The sequence below is a fragment of the Dasypus novemcinctus genome, chromosome 5, assembly GCF_030445035.2.
Source record: "Dasypus novemcinctus isolate mDasNov1 chromosome 5, mDasNov1.1.hap2, whole genome shotgun sequence".
NCBI lineage: Eukaryota > Metazoa > Chordata > Mammalia > Cingulata > Dasypodidae > Dasypus > Dasypus novemcinctus.
In genome coordinates this window covers 45,986,206-46,010,216 of record NC_080677.1, presented here as the reverse complement: position 1 = coordinate 46,010,216, position 24,011 = coordinate 45,986,206, and the positions used below count along the sequence as shown (strand labels likewise).

At 34.8% G+C, this 24,011-nt stretch overlaps 1 protein-coding gene across 6 annotated transcripts in view; it reads right to left on the bottom strand.

Annotated features, from left to right (window-relative positions):
* The window catches only part of ETV1 (ETS variant transcription factor 1), an 88,158-nt gene that overhangs the window by 9,820 nt on the left and 54,327 nt on the right, over positions 1 to 24,011 (bottom strand). For all 6 annotated transcript variants that reach the window (XM_058296936.2, XM_058296933.2, XM_071215141.1 and 3 more), the window contains 4 exons: positions 23,735 to 23,982; positions 7,562 to 7,628; positions 5,933 to 6,003; positions 2,772 to 2,941 (listed from right to left, as the gene is read on the bottom strand). In XM_058296936.2, coding sequence (XP_058152919.1) covers positions 2,772 to 2,941; positions 5,933 to 6,003; positions 7,562 to 7,628; positions 23,735 to 23,982 — 556 coding nt within the window. The remainder of the gene's footprint in view (positions 1 to 2,771; positions 2,942 to 5,932; positions 6,004 to 7,561; positions 7,629 to 23,734; positions 23,983 to 24,011) is intronic.

The following is a 24,011-nucleotide window of genomic DNA, read 5'->3' as shown; positions in this document are numbered from 1 at the left end:
TTGGTAGCTCTTCCAGCTCAACAAACTTGAATATCATCAATAAGCTTTTACACCGCATCATATAGATGCTTTACTATATTGATAACTATTCCCTGTAACAATTCCCTAGTACATATGATTAATTCCATAATAATATCTCATTATTTCAAATAGCCCCGAAAGAGAGAGATTAAAGATGATGTGTTTGCTGAAGTTATCTAAACACAATGAGCAGATAGCACAGGTCTGGAGTCTCAATCAAAGCATTCTACTCTGCAAAATGAGATTAAGGAAATTTGTGAGTAATGCCATCAGAAGGCTGGATTCAGAGGCATCTTTCCTTAGTTGTGCTGGTATAGAACACCTAAAGCACTGTTGTAGTCTAGAGAGGGAAGGGGGTGTGACTCTAGACCCCATTGACTGAAGATATATCACAGACACTTTCCCAGGATGAAATTAAACAAAACAGCACGGACATTGCCTAATGGAAGCAAGTATAACAGTGAACAATGCAATAGTCAGAAATGGGATGTTTCATTTTTGAACAGAGGCCTTAGAAATCATTTAGTGCTTATTGTATAATTTCCATTCAGTTAGTTACTATTTGGTCTACTGACCAAATGACCCAGGCCTTTTTTACTTTATGAGACTGCTATAGAAAAGTTGTCTAAATGTCAGTTTGTTGTGCAGAACAGATATAATTATATTTCTTCCCTGCCTTTAAAAATTACAGAAATTCAGGATTGGAAGGAATGTAAACAGTTATCTGGTCAAGTCTCCTATTCTACTTATTCAAACTTCCTTATCATAAAAATGAACAGTTGCTATAAAAATAAATTATCACTGGCAGAAGATTTTTATTCTTCTGAGATCAAGAATTACTAACAAAATCCAGTAATTTCCCTATTTTAACAGATATATGGCAAAAATAAATTCTGTTTCTGCTCAGTTTATTTTAATCACAGGTGGAGGGAAATAAATGTTTGACAGATACAAATTCTCGTACAATGTACTCAGTTTTCAGATGAAACAACTCTTGCGGAGATTATTAACATTTTCCCTGAGGTGAAGAGCACATATTCCCATCATGTTAAAAGGCTTTCAAATTACCTTTAGGTTAAGTGTTTCTAGTCTCATTTCTTAGTGCTTCACATTTTTGTAATTCTTTCACTTACATCATTTAACTATATCTACATAAAAATGAATTTCCTCTGACAGCCTAACTAAGCTCCAAGCACACCACAAAATTCAAACACCCAGTTAGCCACACTAGATAAGAGATACTTACAAATTCTGATATTGAAGCTGGTGGGGTGGGGGCATGGCAAAGCTAACCCTCTTGTGCTACTGGAGTTTTAATGCCTCTGGAGAAGACAATCTCCTTAAGCTAACCAGTTTCTCTGATTTCATGTCTTTTGATACATATTTGAATCTAACAGCTTCTTACTCTAAGTAACATGACCTTATCTTCTGAAAATCAATTCAATGCATAATTATCTGATATATGGTTAAATATGGTTTAATAGGGTGACACATCTAAGATACATGGCCCAGTAATCTAGGTTGTAGATGCCCAGTCTATATGAAACTAATCACTTTGGCTCAAAAAATAGCGGATATCTGAATTTTTTCACCTTATCGAGGTGTTTATATCCTACAGCCATAGCATGTTAGCTCAAAGTCTTCCATTGCCTTCTTAGCCAAAGTCAAATGAAATCAACTTTAATAGTAGTGAAGAAAGCATCTTTAATAAGACAAAAATTTCATGTAACTGCACTTTCTATGGAGGTCCAAAATACTCTTTATGGGTTATGATGCAGTAACAATAGTAGCCTTCAGCCTAAAGCTAGTCTGGGGTGGGGGGGGGGGCACTGAAATGAGAAATTCTTCATGGAAATACTCCATGTGGTAGGTGTGGGGGTGGGAAGGCAGTTGTATTTGAACAGATAGTTGAATATGTGTTCCATTTATCTATATTATCTCTATCCTGATTCCTATCATTTAAATATTTTCTTACATCTCTCCCGCATCAGTGGCAACAACATCCTTATCTTTTAATGGTGTTTACACAGCTCAGCTAGCTTGAAGCAAATGTCACTAACAATCAAGGAGAACAATAGGGGAACAGGGGTAGCTCAGTGTTTAACCCCCTGCTTCCCAGGTAGGATGTCCCAAGTTCACTCCTAGGTACTTCCTTAAAAAAAAGAACAGTATTTCTCCCAGTTCTACAACTTGGAAGAGATACTTAAGGACTGGAGATTTTCTCCTACGGCTCTTGCATGTCTTTGTCCCCCATGGCTATTCCTCCTCTATCCCTCTTGCACATGAGTTTTGGTCCCTAAATATTCCCCTCCAATTTTTTTGATAAAATACAGATTTTCAAAATAATGGCTACTAATTTGCAAGAATAATTCCTCTCTTTCTAAATCTAACTTTGGCAGACTCAGATCCCACAGCATCTCCTACCCTGTTTCCCCAACTTAGGTCTCCTTTGGAACCTTCTCAAGTCAGTCATTCTTGAATAAAGCCTTATGCTAATGACACCCTCATTGATTTTCATCTGCATCAGTTCTATAAGTGAAATTCACCTTGAGCCAGTACACAACACACACATTGATTTGTGATTTTAAATCACAAATTTTTTTTTTGTTGTCCACCGTCTAATTCAGAAAGTTTCCCTAAAGTTTTAAAACAAAAAGATATATATATTTATTTGCCATATTAATCAAATATATCAGTTACTTTATCCTGTAACATATCTGATTTTCCTAATGAAACTCTGTGAAACCAACCTCTTCAGGCTCAATCAGTTTAAATTCCATGCCTCGACCAGTCCAGGCAATGAAATGGGAATTTGAAGGGTCATCCAGAAGAGCTACCAAAAACTGCCAAAGTTGGAGGGATCCTCGCCGCTGGTATGTGGGTCCTTCCCGGTACATTCCTGGCTCTTGTTTGATGTCTCCTAAGTTAAAAATTTTTAAGGATTTTATTATTAGAGATATTATTCCTCTTACTTAACATTTCACATTAAATCAATAACTAAAGTGTATAAACCACATCTACTTTATGAGTTTCTATGAAAATCCCGTTACCATGAAATAGGGATTTAAGGTAGTTAAAAGTTTGACTGAAACCCCACAATCTGCATAAACCAGACAACTATATGTAAACATATACTGGCCAATAGAAACACACAAGTGTTCAGAATAAATCCATGAATGTCATTTACAATTTTTTCCCATTGGTTTCTTTAAAAATCATGGTATCTCATGGTATCTCATCATACTTTTCCACTGATGAAGGGTAGTAAATTTTAAGCTCTGGGTATTTTATTGATATAAATTAAATTATGCAAACTACAATTTGTAAATACTTCATTGAGCTGCACTTAAACTTTTTAAAATAATTTTAATGCAAATATTTCAAGGCAAATTTAATAGCATCTGAAACTCCGTGTCAAGTAATCCGTACTTTATGTAAAGTACAACAATCTCCCGGTAACGTTCAGGGCATATTGTATTACCTTCGGGCCATCTTCCCTCCAAACATTCATCCTGGCAATACCACTTTACTCAAATGGCAGCAAATAAAAATCCTCTCTCATTTCTGTTTTGCTTTGGTTTTTATTTCACTCACTAAATTTAGCATACTATTGTTTTTCTAAAAAGCCCAATTTTAAAATGTATACATCATTTTCTGTAAAACTGTATTTTAAGCAAGAAAGCTATCTCTGTTACATTTAATTCAGTATTTGCATATAGTGTAAAATCTATTAAAGAGATAATGGTAATAAAGGTGTTAGTGAATGACTCTGAAAAAAAGATGTTAATTTGGTTTTATTAAAAAAAAAAAGGTAAAAAAAAATTCTGTGTCATGACTTATGATATTTTACTTTTATTTCCAGCCAACTATCTCAAAAATACGTGCAATTAGGATTGAGTTTATAGGCCCCTACAAACATTATCATTGTTAATGCATGAATTTCTCTTCTCCACTAAAGAGACAATTCAGACGGAATATATTCAAGCTGATCTATTCACACTAAGCATGAATTATGAAGCAGACTAAAATCACAAGCTTTTAAAATTTTTCTTTTGGTCAGTAGAGAGAAATATACCTCTTAAAATATCTATAAAAAGGAACAACACTTTCAAAACTTAAACTAAAATAGAGAATAATTCAGTCAATAGCTACTGAAAGCATTTTGCTGTTTTGGCCTAAACTAGATAATATATGTGTCTCTTCATATTGATTTCAAGGATAGTTTTATTTACCTCAGTTTTCCTTCTGAAATTTACAGTTTTTCTTCAAGGGGAGAGCTAAGCAATTATGGAGATAGAGTGAAACGCTTAAATTTTGTAGTCTCTAGATTGTTTCTGTTTATAAAATGTTATGGGATCATACCGGCCAGGTATAAATAATAATAATAATAATAACCCCTTCATTTTTTCTTCTTGTTTTCCCTTTCTCATAAAATGCAACATTAATACTATCTTCCAAAATAGTTTTCTTAATATAAAATTCAAGAGTATTTAAAAGTCAGAGGGAATAAACACTGAAGACAGTGTTTATTAGTGTGACTTAAATATCAGTGTGACTTTGGTCAGTTAGATTTCAATGCAATCCTATCCACAGTATTAAGATATTTTTCTTACTTACATGCCCTTACTAACTTTCAAGATTTTCTTACATACAAAGCTTGCTAAGAATGAAAGAAAATGCTGAAGGACATTTCAAGATAGAGGCTTTGTCTCAAGAGAAAGAGTTGTTTTATATTTTAAGAGTTTGTGACCCTCTGCTTTTGGTGCTAAATAAATAGCCCAATTCACACCTCTGAAACTCAAAGCATTAAACGAACAACTACTGTAGAATAAGATCTAAAAAGTGACCCCTAGTGGGTTTTTAACCCTGTGATTTTTAATAGATTTAGCAGTTTAAAAGAAGACTAAGGAAGCTGATCTTCCCAAGACTTCCCATCCCTTTTCGAGAACTGTAAGAATAGCAAAAAGCTAGGGAACATAGAGTAGTCTGCAAGCAACTAATTAGGGATTGAAAAGCAATCTAAGCATGTACTTTACTGTTTAAATAATGGCAATTAAAAACTTCTAAGAGCTCCCTTGTCATTACAGCCATGATCCCCAAAGTTTGTGCAATCAGCTAATCAGTGGGCCCCTGCTCGCTTCCTGTTAAACAATCAAAGCAGGAAATATGGAGACCACTCTGAAGAACCACTAAATCAATTAACTGTTCGCTTTTTACCCTGGCTTCTTCATAGATGCTGACTTCTGCCACCCTTGTCAAGAAATGAAGGTTCTATCTAACTGGACACTACTTTCTAATATCTGGGACCTTCTCATTGCAGCAACTAGTGATATTAAAAAGGCAATGCTTCCCTTAACTTCCTTTTAAGCAATTACAAAGTAATACCACATTGGTAATGTACATTTTCCCAAAGGGGAAAAGAAAAAGAGGGACTAAAAAACACTAACTAAATGGGCAGCTATGTTGTTCTTGTGTTCCATAATGCATCTTTTCAGGGACAATAAAAGAAAAGAGACTGCATTAGTCATCAGTGCATCCACAGTAGCATGCTTTCTGCTCTGTTTTGTTAATTACAGGATCAGCTTTCAATAAATCTCAAATAACAAGCTGCATGTGCTCATCAGGGCAATGGAAAGTGCCCTCGTACTCCACACAAAGCCCAGCAAGAAGTATGCTCTTTGGTTTTATCTCTAAGAATGGACTCAATCCCAGGACAAAAGGGAAAGGCTTCTTAATGGGGGAAAGAAAAAGAGAATGTGCAGATGAAGTTTAGCAAGAGTCGAGTGCATGCTAAATGATGGGCGAAGAATAACTTTAAGTTGGAATGTCGACTGTTTCAGGGAGAGGCACAGATGATCATTTCACTCCCTCTTACGTAAATCAAAAACTTAAAGCACAATGAAAAACATACCATCAAATTTCTCTGGGACAACACAGGTGTCATCATAAAATGGCCTGGGACCCTTTTCAAACATGCAGCCTGTAAGGGAAAAAAGGGATACATTCATTCATGATAGAAATGAAGCTCACACACAATTTAAAATATAACCATTGGCACAAATACTGAGGTATAAAATCACTCTGCCATCGTTCAGCTTTGTACCCCGGGCCACGTTACTTAACCTCTCTTGCTTCAGTTACCTTATCTATGAAAGGGGGCTGATAGTAACAGTATGTAACTCGGAGGAATTGTTCTAAGAGATTTAATATATGCAGGCTTAGAACAAAGTCTAGAACACTGTGATATATGAACGTTAACTCTTCATATTATTATTAACCCAGCACAGACCTCATGTAAACACCTTGGCAAACTTAGGATTCATACCTTAGCACCTCCTTTTCCAGTTTCTTCCAAGATTTTTTATTCAATGACAAGGGAGGGAAATCAAAATGAACCCCTTGCATTATTATTACCCTAATGACCTGAAACAGATTCATTTTACTTCCTTATTTCCTTAGAGAAATATTTAGGTAGGCAAATCTTCACATGCATTCACCTTCAATAGCACAGAAAAGAAAAGAACACCTTTTCTTTTTTGCCATAACATAATTATACCTACAAAAATAGTCAAAATAAATCAACAGCATTGCACAATCATTTTATCCCCCCAATATCTTTGACTATGGACCTTAATCTAAAATCATCTTTAATTGCTAGGAAGATATTTCATATAGGTTAGTCACTTTTATTTCTCATATGTATCTGTCTATGGTGAGTATATAGTATTAACAAAGCAGCAACTATAACTACATTACAATTTGTGAAAAACTTTTTGTCTCAAATATTTTGGATTTACCACCCCCATTTTACTATCTTTTAAATGTGGGGATTTGCTTACATAAATATCATTTATACAAAATAATCAACATTAAACTGAACCTGTGGGATGCGTTTAAGTCAGTCTTACTGAAGAGATCATAGGGTGTTTGGGTCAAGAACCATGTACATATTTCCAGAAATACTTTTATGAGGATTATACCCAGATGAACTCATTCTAAGCCGTTCATTAGCCGGTAGCAAGCTCCAACAGAACAAAGCTTTCTTGTCACGGTTATCACAAAATCATCTACAATAAAATCTTCTTCTCTAGGCCTCTTATATGAAATCCCATTACTTGTCCAAAAAGGTAAAATTCAGGATATTTAAAGGTGAACAAATTTAAATCTGTTTTTCTTCAAAACCATGCCTTAGGTCTTTAAAACAACCCTGAATATTCCTCAAATGTACATTTCAACAGATGCATGCAGTAAGGTGGGCTAATCTAAAAAGTGCATGCTCTATTTTGAAAGGAAATAGTTGTTGGCGAAAAAGAACACAAATTCACTTTTCAGCTGTTGATATGCAAATGACTCATGTTCTCAACCAAATACAAACTATCAGGACCTGAAAAATTTCCCTTTCACTTTAAAAAGACAGAATGGTTTGGTGAACATAAATGATTTTTCCCATTGACTATAATGATTAATTAAGTGACCTCGTCCTTGGGATGTCTGCTTATTTTGAAAAGTATTAGGAATTTCAACACGGGAAAACTTAACTTCTGTTCTGCTGGGATGAGCCAGGAAACTTTCTTGCCTCATATAAATGGAGTGGCAGCTAGGCACTTCTGAAAGAAGAAACAGCATTGGTCAAAAAGGCATCTGGAGCTGAAAAGCATGCTGTTATCTGTGGACAGAGTGGAGAGAGGCATAACATAGAAAGTGAAAGGAGTCCCATGAGGGAACCTGTCAACACGTAGTTAACATTTCAGGCATAGCCCACTCAAGAAGGGAAGAATGAGGAGCCTATCATGGTGAACACTGACTCTCTTGAACCGGCTTGTGAATTCAGTTTTCATCCAAATAGACCTTGCTAAAAAGGTTAGTTCTACCTGCAATCCTACATGCGTATAATGATGTCCTCAGAGCAAACAGAGTCCTCAGTTATATTACATTTGGTAACAATTGAGAAAAAATTTGTGTACAAATTACCAGGTACATATTACGCTCTACCGTTAACTACCAATCTTACTGCAAAGACTTCAATGTATTTGTCACATTACTGTGCATTCTAATTTACAAAGCTGAAATCAACTAAAGGCCACTCAGTTTATATCATGATTACTATACAGAAGTTAATATATAAAAGAAAAGCCAAAAATAGATAAATATCTTAAAAGTACTCTAGCTTTTTAGGTGATCACTACCTTTTTGCTTTCGTATAAAGGAAGGCAGGCTTTTTGTTTTTGAAGTACACAGGTCATATTCAAAGCGAATGAGACTTTTAAAACAGAAATCCAAAACATCACAGCAAACAAACATCATTATTGCCCTAAAAGTAAGGCCCTGCCTGGGTAACCAAGTTAACTCATCACTGAGAAAATAAACTTGGTTAATGGTTAAACCTGAGTCATAACGATGGCTGAATATCAAATGAGTTTCATAGCTTAGATATGGGCAAAAGGAAAGAATGAATTAGGAGCCAAAAGATTAAAATTCAAGTTCTCGACTTACTACTAACTAAACTGTAACTCTGGACAAACCATTGTGATTTGGGTTTGAATCAGTTATTCTCCAAAGTCTGTTATCATCTCAAATTCCTTGCTTTTGGATATAGAAGCTCAGTTAGAAAAGCCAATGAAGCTTAAGCTTCGGGGCCCTTCACTAGCATGGGTTCCTTCTGAGGCTCTGCACTGAATTTTTTATTTGCATTTTTATCTTTTTTTTTTTCAAGAGAGAGTTCCCCAAATTTTAAGTTTCAGGTACCAGAAAATCTGGACACATCCCTGCATATAACATGTATAGGCTTTATAGGAATCTATAAACATATGTGAACAAGTCAACTCTACAGAATTTTTATTCAACAACATATACAAAAGTAAATTTATAAAAAGAGTATGATAAATGTGCTTTATAAAATAAGAAATACCTTCTTTTCCATTGCTTATAACATGTGCGTGATCTCTGAACAAGTGAAAATGAAATTTTAAATGTATTGGAATCAGTTTCTTCCTATAATTGATAATTAGCACTGTTCATTTGGACCAGATAATTCTTTCTTTTGAGATCAATCACTTACAAGTTCTAATACTGTAAAAATCTATTATTAGATATTTTATTAAACCATGCACTCTTGCACATGATGAGTAGTACATAATTCTGAGTCTACAAAAGGCAGAAATAGGCTTGTTTCCTGGTAGCAGCATTATAATAGAATTGCAACGCGGTTCATCTTTTGGCTTACTAAATAATTAGCACAAACTATCTTATCTAACTTTTTGACCAATAAGTACTTAAAATAAATTTTTAATGCTATTTTGATTTATTGCCAGACATAGCGACCCTCAAAGCAGCTGGGCCTGGAAAGGACAGTGTTAATGAATCTGCTCTCAGCTCAGCAGCTGCTTTGAGGCAAGTATTTTGTTGTACCAATGTTGACACCCTGCCACAAAATCCTTTTACTGACTGCTGCACAGCTGGAGTGTGGCTGTAAAAACAGCTGGCTGGCTCTGGAGGCAGATAGAGGAAAAGCATAGGCTAAACTCTATTATATGTAAGTGTGACTACTCTATTAAATGTAAGTGTGACTAAATGCAGTCTTTCCTCCCCAGAGGAGGGAGAAAGGAGGCAGAAAGGAAATAAAAGTATTTCTGAGAAACCCACCATTCAAACTGAAGGAACACCATATAATAGTGTTCTAGTCTAATATAAAATTAGCAAAATCCTGAAATATTTGACAGGTAACATTAAAGACTGCGTTTGCTACTTGCACTAACATGTATCTATTGAGATGGCTGATCTATTGTTTATTTCTGTACTTATTCCATAATATTCTCCACAAATTTTATCTATTAACCTATGATATTTTAAATATACTGATTTAAAATTCATTATACAGCAGTGATTTACAATAAATTTAAGCCAGAATCTCCATTAGATCTTCAAAGATCCAACTTGTGGTCGAAGTTCTAAAAAAACGCTCTGAATGACAATTCAGGGAAAAATTCATGTATGAGAATATAATTGCACTTTGCCAATTCCTAAAACTATTTATTACACACCAGAGTAAATAAAATTAACATCTAGCTCTTTAAATTAAGACACATTGGCTAGCACTGTTTAAATCCAATCTATCCTTAAGATTGGTATCCTTTACGCAGTCCACAGAAGCCTGAAAAAATATGGCCGAGAGTTTATTCCCATAAAGTAACTAAAGTCATGTTATTCTAAAGTGATATCAGTTAATTTATGACTATCAGAGTGGGTCAGACTCTAATCAAATTGTAGAAACATTTCCAAAGTGATTATTCAATCAAATGACTAACATGGTTAATTAGGAGCCATAAACATTGCTCTGAAGTTCATCAAAGTAATGACTTGCCCAGAAAAAATTACTGCTAATTAAATTGCCTGCTGCTTTCATTTCTACCTTATCTAATAAAAAATCCAACCAATGAAGTTTGGCATTGCATTTTAACTTTTGCTAAATGCTCAACTAAGATCCAAACTGGCTAAGCAGCGACTTAAAATATGCTATGGAATTACATATGGATTCATTTTAGGTTTTTGAGGAATAAAACTTACAAAATTTGTCAATGATAGGTTGTAGTTTAAAGTATGCACAAATGTTAAGAGGACAGCCCATTATGTGTCCATTGATTTCAATGTTAAGAAAATGTGCATGGCGCAGTGGTTACCAACTGCCCCTTGTCTTCTAATGGATCCAGTCTTGAATCTCAGTTCTGATATTTCTAGGGTGTATGACATTGTGTTAGTTATTTGACATGTCTAACTCTCAACTTCCTCATCTCTCAAATGGCAATAATAATAATAATAATACCCTTTTTAAAGGGTTTTTGGGAGGATCATATGGGTAAGGCATTTAGCACAATTTTGGATCTAGACATTTAAAATGTTAAGTTTTTAGTTGTTTTTATCAATGTCATTACACAATATACAAGTGAAATATTTAGCATAATACTTGCAAACAATAAAAATTTAACTATGGTGCTTATTATGAATAACAAAATCTGTTTTTAAGTTAACCTCTCAGTATTTAAATTGAGTTAACTACAGTATTTAAAACTAAGATTATGTCTCTAAGTTATTTATTTATTTTTAGGAGGTACTGGAGATTGAACCTGGGACCTTGTACATGGGAAGCAGGTGTTCAACCACTGAGTGACACCTGCTTCCCTCTAAGCTATTTTTGTTCTTCTTAAATCACGCATCTATTGAGATGGCTGATTTGCTGTTCATTGGTGCACTTATTTTGTGTCGTTCTTCATAAACATATCTATTAATCTATGACATTTCAAATATGCTAATTTAAAACTTACTATAAAGTAATGAGTTATAATAAGATTTTTCAAAATATCTATATTTTAAGATATTTTGGGGTACCTCTTTTCAGCTGCTTTTCTACATTTTAGCCTCTGATATTTGGTCCTAAATGACTTGGGCTTAAAAAGTTTTCAATTCAATCTTTAAACTGAATTTTGTAAATTTAATTTAGGACATATAAGTTTTATTTAGTTTGAAACTTGTGAATCAAAGAGATCTGTAACATGGCATTAGTATTGTACTGAATTAACTTACAGGAACTTAACTGTCCATAATTTGTCACAGATGAGTTCATAGTGATGAAAGCTCATCTAATATGCTGCAAAAATCCAGAACAGCAAAACACTGTTACTGTTTTAATGTACGTGCCAATGTAAGGGAAATAAAAAATAATAATGATAAGAGTAAACATACACACCAAACTACCCATTTTGACTCCTTTTCACGTGGAGTAACATAACCAAAGTTCTCTCTAAATTAAGATATGAAGGCAAAAGATAAAATTTTAAAAATAAAATAGAAAAAAAAGTGGTTTCTTTATTTCTTTAGTTGCATTTTAAAGCTGGGTTGGGAAATGTGATACTGATTCTGGAAGCTTAACCAAGGTTGGACCACAAAGAGTAGTTTTGAATTTGCATGTGTAATCCTGATAGTCACTCCCCTGATTTGCATGTTTGCTGCAAAAAAGAGAATGAAAATTTCCCTTTCAGGCATGGTCTGCCTACAGTTTCTAGGAGGTATATCAGGCCAGAACAGAGAAAAATGATTTACCACAATTAGTCTGAGACATCTCCATAAAGGTTGTTAAAAGTACTTGGCTATCAAATAGCTAGTGTACAAACCTGGAATTAGTACATATAGTAAACTCTGAACAAGAAAAAAAAACACATCTCTTTTATTTGATGCTTCTGATTAAACTCCTGTAGCAATAATATAATCAGTGTGATTACTCAGTTAAGTATTTAAGTCTCAGAGTAAATGAGAAATCCCAGTAAAATAGGAGTAAGTTCAATGTTGTACTTTAATGTTGTCTTACTTTCACATGAATGTCTAGTGCAATGATAGATTGTCATATACTTTGACTAAATCCTTGAGGAGATGATGTAAGAAAATTAAGCCCACATAAATTTGTATATTGTATGACATTGATAGAAAACTTAGCATATTAAATGTCTAGATCTAACATGTGTGTATAAACATGTATCTGACATTACCAGACTCACTGATAAATATGCATATGTATGAATTTCAATGTACACCTAGGAGTTTCACCAAATTTTTCCCAGACAATGTATTTAATGTCAAAAGATAAGAATAAATAACATCAATCTCATTCAAGGGAGATGAGCATTATGACAGACCTTGCCAAAGTTTTCTCTCTCTTAAACTTCACAATTTGTTTCTTTTACTTCTTCTCATTTTCTGGCAACATCACAGTTTTTTGTTTAAAATCCAAAGGTTTTCTAGAGCACATAAATAATATGAGTTTTATGAAGGTGTGTTGAAAAGCAAACAAAGGCATACATGCATGTTCATGTAACATCCTTTTACACTGAAAAGGATGGTAATGGAGGAATTTTTTTTAACATCCATGTAATCACTCTATTACAGAAGCGACCTAAAACTAATTAAATCTAAAAATAAGGCCCAGGATTACAAAAGTCTGAATTCACTTGAGAAAGAAAGCAAGTGTGACCACAAAAATGCCAGGACTTGATTGTTGTCAGTTATAAAAGCTTTATGTGAACATAACATTTTAATCACTGAACCTCAAATTCCTGTGAAGAAGGCAGAGAAATTTAGAGTTGGCTGAAATCTTAAGAAGTGAGTGATGAATTTAGTATTACCTCATTCACACTCAGATGGGATCATTCTTTTTAGGGTTTTCAATAAACTGTGAATATATATAATATAAAATCAGCAAAGATATTTCTTTCACCCTAGCTCAGATGAATGAATTTACTGTTGATAAACTTTGAAAATAGGGAGAGAACTATATTAGCTTTTATAAGCTTAGCATCATGTTTGTCAGACAGATATCCACTCATTAAAGGTTTACTAAATAAACTGATAAATATACAATAATATACTAGCACATTACAAATTTTTTAAAAATTAAGGAATGCAGCTATCTAAATTTAAATGCTTTGAAACTTAAAGGCTGTATAGAATCTTACTTATGAAATCACAAACTTTTTTTGTAGGCATCTGCATTTTCTCTGGACAGTGTTCTATACAAATAATGACCAGATCCGATCAGGATTACCTTATATGATCTACTAAGGCTCACAATTTCGCAAGTTTTATAAGCCTATGATGGTTTTATTAAACAACAGTTAAAATAAAGTTGAAGTGATAGGAAACTTAGGTACAATTGAATCTTTGACTATTTATTAGGTATTACTGCACTCTGACAATTAACAGAGGTTTAAAAGAAAATGAGAAAGATGCCAATAGCTGCCAAAACGAGTCACAAAAAAATTCTGAAAAAGGCGGAGGTTTTAATGTTGAACTTAAATCCTGAATTGTTACTGTTCTGGAATCTAGATGATCTGAAACAAATACATCCTGGATTGCTTTGTCTTCTCACTTTCAACTTTCCTTGGATCGCCACAATATTCAGATTGACTTGTTCTATTTGGGTTAAATGTGAATAATGCTAGTAAGAGGTTTAGTATGACTGTTTCCATATGGCAGAAACACTTAACAGTACAGTATCATGTTGGGCTTGTATAATATGATCATTTTAACATAAGAATATCTTTCTTCTTCCTTCTTATCCTTCTTCTTCCTTCTTATCATTAAATACCCAATAGTGTATTTTTAAATACTGGAAATGATAATGGCATCTTATTAAAGGACTGACAGTCTTTGAGGAAATCTCTAGAAGATAAAACCATGCCAACTGACACATAATAAGTCAATAACTTTATAAACACGATCACACTTAATTTTTACTAAATCACTATGGAGAGTGAATTATTACCCCCATTTTATCATGAGGAAACTGAGGACAAGAGAGGTGATAGAACATGTACAATAGGACAAGAAAGTAACTAGATGAGAGACCCAGGACTCAATATACAATTTTGAGAGTCACACACACAGGGAGATATCCAAACATACATATTTAAACTGCTTCATTTAATTTTAAACCTTAGTTCCACGTATAAAAACAGCTATGTTCATTTCACCCACTGAGTAAGCAGTTCTGGACCTAACTGTCCTGGTTATATTTTTGAGAAAGAAACTAAAAATTCCACACTATGAAGGCAAACTCCTCCTCCACCCTTTCTAATTCCTTCTTTTCATACTAGTACAGCTCACAAGCAGATTATTCCTCCCTTCCCCCTTTCCTGCCTGTAAAATCCAAGTTGGACAAACACTGTGTGGCTGGAATGACATATCTGAATGGAATTCAGACCCACCAACCAGTTCCTGTTTTTGTTTCTGATTTGAGAATGTTGTCTTCTCATTCACTATACATTAGGAACATTGCAAGGCCATAAATAGTGTCGGGTTACATGCAGGCAGGACCAATGAACATTAATCATTACTTCCAGTCAACTGGCAAAGGCAGCAGCTGATGGAACACTACACCCTTCAGCTCTGTATAAATGGACATTCCAGAGAATGTGTGTGCATGTGTTTCCTTTCAGTCTCCATTTTATGAATGAAACTCCAGGCTCTATAGAGTCCATTCATGTAAGAGAAATGATTACAGGGCTCTGCCCCTAGGGATCAATCAGTCATGGGTAAAACTGATGTGATTGGTTTAAGACAGCCTTCAGCCTTCCATTACTGACTTAAAATGCAGTCCCTGTCCATTTGACCTGTGGTAATGCATAAAGAGTAAATCCAGACTGTAGTCTCAATTCTCAAATCTAATCACTAGCCAATGCCACTTACTGTAACTATAGAATTGGAGCATATTTAAGTCTTTCTTAGACAAACTGATAGAGTAGACCAGAGTTCTGGTGTTGGAGACTTGCTATTTTCACTCAGAAAGGAATGAGGACAACCCATCAGAGATATGGTAAGCAATGAAAAGCAAAGTCAAATTTTTAGGCCAATCCATGACCTCAATTATAATAACAAAATGAATTAGGAAGACATCACTGTCACTTTTCACAATTGAAGCACCTAAAAATCAGAGATTAAGCAATCTACTAATCCACAAATCACTGAGTAAACGAAAATTATCTTTAGATATTAGAGAAACAGATAGGATGTTAACATATTTTGAAGGATCAATAACTTATTTCTTTGAATTCCCAAGTGATTCTGCAGTTTAATTTTTGTAAGCAATAGTTTTAGAGTTGGGAGGGAAAAAGTGAGCTGTCCTGCTTCAAAAGCAAATGTGGCCATGAGCAAATGATGCTTTATAATGGAATAGAGCCAAGGCAGGCCTTTGGGAGTGTTAAATATCAGGTACAAAAAGCCAAAGTTCATGGAGTCATAATCATTGCTGCACTGGAAATTACTAAAGATGGTAATGCTTAAAAATATCCAGAGTATTTAAGAAAAATAGTTTTTAAAAAAGCTATTTATGAGCGATCGTGGAAATGATTTGTGAAAAGTCAGTCCTATTCTGAACAGTTAAACATCTAATGAGTTTTATCAGCCATCTATAACCTGGATCTTGACTCCAGAGGGAAGAAAACAGTTTACTCTTCCAGTGACCTGAAGTCAGAGGAGGAACAGTGCCACGGTCAACAATCCCTGTATATGTCTCTAACAGTTGCTCAAGGGATAATTATCAGGCTTGTCAAAGAAGGGATGAGGAGCAATACAAAAATTGTCCAGTGTTTTGTTTTAAACCTGTGAAGGGTTGTCTACCATGGCATTATGACAACTTAATATTTAACTTCTAATTTCTAATAACTGCCAAATGAAATGATAGAAAATAAATAAATTTACCACCATATTTTGGGGTTCAAGACAAAAATATCTGACACAACCGGGTAGAAAGATAATTTAAAAAAATGCTATAACCATCACCATGTAGAAAAAAATAGGGAACAGAGCAAGACCCTGAAGAGTGAATAAACATTCAATTTTTCATACTTGGCTAATATCCTTTTATCAAGGATTTTTTTTTTATGCTCAGCATTACTTGAGAAATTACTCTGGTTCAAGGTTTTTCAAGGACTGGAAATAGAAATGAAGTGAAGCTGAGTATTTTGAAATGTAGAATTTCATATTTAAAAAATTATGTTTTATAATTCTCTTATTCAATATGTTTTAAGATCTAATGGCCATAATACACTAATTACAAACTTATATGATTCTTAGGGGTGGGGACTAGATATAAAATACATAATAGATTGGACTAAGAAGTGTGTATAATATTTATTATGAAATATTTTAAGGTGTTGAGTTTTAGATTACTGTACTTTTATTACCCTATAATTGAGATAGGCTTACACTGTTGTGGTAGCTGAGAAGAGAAAACTTACATTGGCAAGAACTTCCTGGTCTTCTTATGGACTACAAGTAGAGAAAACACTGTTTCACTTCCTTTCCCTGTTATCAATTTATGTAATTAGAATCCCAACTGTGATATAATTTAATAAATAATTTCATTAATGGGAAACCATTGGCTTGTAAAGGACATCTGAATGTTCAAGACAGGAAAATTATCATTCATGGGTCCTTCCATCTTGGAAATAATGAAGGCAACTAGTTTACAGCAGACCTATGATGTTCAAAATAAATATCAGGACCTTTACTTTCTATTCTCTGTCTTCCATTTGAATCTAATTAGCAATTTCAACATCTTCCGTTTGAAATCACTGCAATCCTTCCTTATGTGTCCTTAGACAATATTGTTGGTTGTCTATTTATTTGTACCCCAATTGTTCAAAGAGCTTAAAGCAATTTACTGGAAAATATGTATGAGGTCAAGTTCCCTAGAATGTTAGGTCTTCTTTTGTAGGTGAATAATAAGAAACAAGTTTTAAATAATATACGCAGATGACAGAATTTCCAAATGATACTAAAGTAACAATATTAACAACAATAAAAGCAACAGTTTGGAGATAAAGTTTTGGGTTAAATGGTTTCTAAATTTGGTGTTTTCTAAAAATGTTTTGTGCAAGCTTATTAAGTTGTATGACGCTCTAACACATCATGCCCAAACACATAAAGGACTGTTTATTTATTTATACACAGAATAACATTTATAACATAAAAGTCTTCCTTTCTTGCCATTTCAGGAAACTAATAGTATTTTTCTTCAATGGAATGCCAGCTTGGGTACACGTGAGGGTCGGATATATTTGTTAGCTCTGACAGAAAACATATTCCTAGTTTTAATGTATTTAACATGAAGTGTATTTTTTTTAGTATTTATTTCATCATTTTTCTACCTATGATTTCTCTACATGCCAACAACAGCTAATCATTCTCTATAGCTTTTTCTAACAGCCTTCATCAAAACCCCAGGAGATAAAAAAGTATATGGGAAATTCAGGAGGAGTTGGTGGAGTGAAGAAAGGATGGGCTTAAAATGGAGGGAGAAAAGGGTCCATCTTGTTCTTCCAAAACAACTTTACCTATGTCTGTTTATATATTGCAGACCCTCAGAAAACTTTGTTGTGAAAAATGGATTCAGCTGACAAAAGTTTGAAAATCACTGTCCTGGTTAAAGTGTAAGCCATAAAGCTATCAAGGATTATAAGAAAGAGTGAAGTCCAATAAGAAAAGCTGAGACAACTCAAAGTTCATATAATCAAATAATTTTAGAGCTGGGAGGGCAGTTAATTTGCCACTTTCCCTTCAAATTATTATTCAGCCTTAATATCTGAATTCTTAGCAATGTCTGTGGCTTTTTAAAAAGGAAACGGTATATATTTTAATTATATACATCATTTGTGGCACTGTATTTTTCTATCTCACAACATTAAACACACAATAGTTAATAAAATCTGGGCACCATCTAGTAAAGAGCACTTCCCCAAATTAAGAATAACACTCCTCAGGTTTTAATTCAGATGTTCATTTTGTGCTAGGTCATATAGTCATTAAAACCAGAAAAATACAATTATTCTAGAAATTAGAATAAAGGATGGATAATAGATGTACAAATTGTAAATTAACATATTCCCTTCAACTATATAAAAAGAGAACTTGTGGACTTTGCTCTAAGCTAGAACATGCTGGTTCTAGTGTCAGCTGTTTCATAAAACATCCGTATAGCTGATGGTGAGTTACTTAACCTGAATAGCGTCAGGTATTTTATCTGTACAATAGGGGAGTAGCAAATTGTACAATTTGGCTATCTCCAAGATCTCTCACGAGTCTAAAGATTTATAATTCTATGTAATTTCTATTTTTGTCACTTTCCCGATTTCAAAGAGTACTAACCTTTGAAATCTCCAGATTGAAAGGAGGCTTCATAAGGACCAGCAAGTATGGCCCAAAGAAAACACAATTTAAAAGGATGAAAACAGTTTCTTCAGCAAACACAAGGCTTTGGGCTTTCTCACCTCCTCTTTCTAACTTTCCTTCTCTCTATAACCACCAACACCAACCGTGTGGGGATGAACCTGAATCCCACAGCGAGGATTTCACACCAAGCAATGGATTAATTATCCCTCCATACTCTACTCTAAGGCAGCCCTGGACACAAAATAATACAAAGTCATTTCAGCTTGTAACGGACGAGAATATCAATGACATCCTTTACACTAATAGGACTGACAGTTTTCTTCAATTCTAAATGGAATTATTTATCTTGAAATAATTATCCTGTCTGATTAGGAAAGAATACATAAGCATTATCAAAATACAAATCATTTTATAGACAAAAGAAAAATCCCCTCAGTCACCACTCATATATTAGTAATATATTTTAGGGTATTTCTGTACTATCTTATCTTACTTGGGTCATGCATTATATATAATATTTGTACCCAGTAGTCTCATTTTATTGAACATTTTCCAAAAACCTGACTTATAATGGATGCATAATATTTCTACTATGGGTGGCCATTACTTATTTAACCATTTACCTATTTTTGCGTATTTATAGTATTTGATTCTCTCTCTCTCAAGCATGAACACACACACATGCATATTCATACTTCACCTTTCATTATTCATTAAGATAAATTCCTGAGAGTGGAATTATACAAAGTGTAGGAACATTGTGTGCTGATTGTTTCCTGAGTCCAACTGTAATTCCATATACCACTGTCCCCTAAAAAACTACCCTGTACTATAAAAAAATTAATAAATAAAATGAAGTAATAGAACAAAATACCAACTAACCAAGACATGCAACTCTAATTAAAGATGCTATAACTATCTAAAATATCTGCCTAGTTGGCACTGTGAACTTTGTAAGACCTCATACACAGGCATGAGATTGGGATGAGACCTAAAAGTCCATGAAAATGGGATCGTACATAACATATGCTTCAGGTGGCACCCCAAACGAAGCACTCAACACACATTTTTCCCTTTTTATGGCGTCACCTATTCAAAGGGGCAAAAAGAAAATCATGTCAAATGGGGTAAACAAACAAACAAAAAAGCTGTGTACTGCTTTGTGTAGCAAATTAGGCTATAAAAGAAAAGCCTGAAAACAACAATAATGTCTATTGTTTTAGAACTTAGTTTCCACAATGTACTCGTTATCACACTATACCGGTTCTAAGTATCAATCCTAACTTGGCCTAAATATCAATTTCTTATCTCCTTGATGCCCCTTTTTTTTTTAAGGAGGTACCAGCGATTGAACCCAGGACCTTGTACATAGCGTGGGAAGTAGGTGCTCAACCACTGAGCTACATCTGCTCCCCAGTGAGAGTTGATTTTTTCATGTGTTTTGTTTTCAGGAGGGACCAGGGTCTGAACCCAGGACGTCATACATGGGGAGCAGGTACTCAACCATTGAGCTACATCAGCTCCCCTCCTCAATGCCTTCTGACTTCAGCTTTCTCTTCCTGAATAAAAATGTCTACTATACTAACATAATATTTTGTATTTTTTATTTTAAATATTCGGCAGTTGAAATTGCATTCCTGTAATTATAATTATTACAACTAATAGACCTTCCATTTCCCATGTCATAATTAATGTCAGGTTTTATTAGAGCACAATCATGCTGCCTTTCCACCTTCAAGGCTTCATTTACTTTCACAACATTTATGATATATTGAATTAAGCCACAGAGTTCTATAGGCCTTCTGAAAAGACCACCTTTGGATCACAGATGATTAGTAAACTGACTTAAAAAGCAATTTTTGCATTAATTTTAAACCACATATAAAGTATTTAATGTGCTATTTGTTCAACTTCGAGAGGTATAAAAGGAAATCAATGATTGAGGGAAAAATACCTTAGATTTCCTAAGAAGTAATCCTACGTACTCAGCAAGGATGAGGGAACTAATGACAACAAAAAATAACTAGAGATGATGTTGTTGACTGCAATGTATGACATATACAGACGTGTCAACTTAATTGCAGTAATTTGGTGGCTAGTAAAATACATTTTGATATGCACAGATTAATTTTTCATAGGCCCTAGTTACACTGACTACATTTCTTTTAAACTGTTTCCAAAAGTACAGTTTTACTATTTAACTAATCAACCTAAACAGAACTGTATCTTATTGGCTACAATTCAAACCAGTGTACCAGTTTGACAATTTCCAATGTAATTTAAAGAGGGAAAGTGACATAAAATTAATAGCTTCTCAAATATTAAAAATGCATTTTATGAAACACATGCCAGGTATACAGCAAACTTAGGAAAAGAAAAAGCCCTATATACTCCTAAAATGACACTGGAGTGTTCCTTTGAAGGTTTTGAGTGACTGAATCTGAAGTCTGTATTTATGTGAGACCCCACACAAATAATGCAGTTTAATACTGGGTTCAATACCCAGTACCTCCTGGGAAAAAAAAAAAGTTGTACATCCTCAGTGCCATGTTACATATAGTTTTATGTATCATATAACTATGAGGAGAACGTACATTTAGAGCAAACCACATAAACAAGGAAACAGTTTCAATGTTAATTTGGGGGGAGATTTTTACATATAAAAACATTTCTAGCTTTAAATCCTTTTGAATCACTTATTTGGGCTATTATATACGATTTCCATATAAAGTTTCTTGAGATCATGATGAATTAAAAAAACCTGTGTGGCAGTATTGAAAGGTGGTTTGGGAAATGAGGATAATATCAGTCAACAGGATTTGCAATTTACATGAAATTCATCCCAACTATAATAAAGTCCACATAATGATGAACATACATTGTAATTCATTTATAAAGAGTTCTAAGCTGAAACCAGCATGGGGGGACAAAAATTCAAATAAAGCCCTGATACTCTATGTTTAAATTTTTAAAATTATAACTTGGCCAAATAAACTGTTACATAAAATATGTTCTCTCCTTCTTTCTTATAAATATAACATCACAGCTACCTGGAAGGCAGGATCAAATTTAGAATTTTGGGAAATCTCTAAGATTAGTAACATGAAGAGTAATTAGTAGTGTTGAGAGACTACTATCCAGTCTTCGTTCCTGGCCCATCCCTCTTCTTACCCCCCAACCAACATTGTGACTCACCTTGAGGTTGTCACGTGCAGGTCTGGGGACACTGCTGTACCTAGGGATGCACATACCAGCAATACACTCTGCCCTCAGTAAAATGGGCCCAAGATGAATCTGCTCAGGTTCTGGCAGTGGACTTAGGGCTGTTGGCCAGGAAATTTTGGGGTCCCAGGTAGCTGGAGCACTTTCTAGACATGTAAGTCTGAATTCTGAATGGGCAATACCCCTTAGCCCTTTGGTCTAATGAAGGTTATAGACATAGGATGACTGGAAAGAGACTAAATTGCAGGGCTCAAACTGTACCATTTTTCCTGAGCTTTAAGGGAAGTTATAATAATAAAGTAGGTAAATATATGTCAGTGGGAAACTCAAGAACTGGGGCAGTTTTCTTTCCTCAGCGCCTGATAGAAACTCTCAGCAATGTTATTACTAGAGAAGCAATCGTCCCTTCATAAAGAAATCTCTACAACTTTGTATTCTGAAAAAAGAAAGTACTTGCTCTCTAATATTTCCAGGTTCACAGACATCTATTGAGCACACAATTATAATTGCATTCATTATAATTGTATGTAAGGGATACATAGTGCCTTTCTTTTTAACATTAGCTGTCATTTCATACATCTTTTCTATTGCCTGAGATGCATAAAGGCAGATATCTTAGTTGATAACATGAGAAAGTCAACATGGATAGGCTAATTCTTCATTAGGTCAATTATTGGCAAAGTTGGTGATTCCAATCCTTTTAGTAAAGCCCTTTCCACACTTTACATAGTGCTTTGAGGAAACTTTCTGGCTCAGTGAGACCAAAGCTAAGTACTATGAATAAGCCATAAAGCTATATTTTGCTATACCTCTCCTAATATGTCAGCATCTCTTCTTTAGGTCCTCAGAATCCTTGCCATTTGGAAAAACAAACAAACAAACAAACAAACAAACAAACAAACAAACATTAGAAGCAATAAGTTACCCAATTTTGAGGAATAGCATTTTTTTGTAAGCATTTTATTAAATAGCACTGCAGGGGCAAAAGGAAAAAAAAGCACAGAATCAAGAAAAGAGTTATGGGAAGCAGATGTGGCTCAGGTGACTGGACTCCTGCCTACCACATGGGAGGTCGCTGGTTTGAATCCTGGTGCCTCCTGAAGAAGATAGCGAGCTGGTGTGACAGGCAAGCGCAGCAAGCTGACACAACAAGAGACACAAGAAAAGGAAAACATAATAAGGAACACAATAAAAGCAAGGAGCAGAGGTTCCCAGTGTCTCCTAAAGAAGAGAGTGAGCTGACATGACAGGCAGGTGCCAACGAGCTGATGCAATAAGATGATGCAACACGGGGAGGGAAAACAGAATGAGAGACACAACAAAACAAGCAGCAGAGATGGCTCAAATAATTAGGCACCACCATCTCACACTGGAGCTCCCCGGTTTGTTTCCTGGTGCTTCCTGAAGAAACAAGGAAGGTGAACAGACATAGCAAGGAAAAAACAACAAGGGGGTGGGGAGAAAGAAATAAATTAAATAAATCCTCAAAAAAAAGAAAAGAGTTACAATGCCATTCCCTTGGGTTGAGAGTGTACATAATTTTGCAAGTTGCACTTTTCTTTGGATGGGTTTTATTTCTAGACAACCATCAGCTCATGCCCGAATGGTTTGATAAGCCAACGTCCACATGTACAGAAAAATTCAAGTAAAGGATAAAGTCAGAAAGTTCCCACAGAAGGTAATCAGGAGCCACCCAGTCTGATATGAACACTAACCAAAAGTGACTAGGGAGGTGAAAAGACACCTGAAATGGAATTCCATCAGAGCATGGGCCTACCTGAATCATATGCAAAATCTCTGGGTTCCTGTTTAATCATCAGAGGAGGGGGGAAGCTTTGGCTGGCCGCACCGCCAACCATGGTGCTGTGTTCATACACTGGGTCGTGGTACTCCTGCTTAAAGCCTTGAGGTGGGAAGGGGATGTTTGGCTCAGACATCTGGCGTTGGTACATAGGACGTCCTTCCCTGGGCATTGTCGGCAAAGGAGGAAAGGAATTACAGGGCTCGGAAAGCTGGCGGCGAAATCTGGGGAATAAGAGAGCATGTTTCAGATA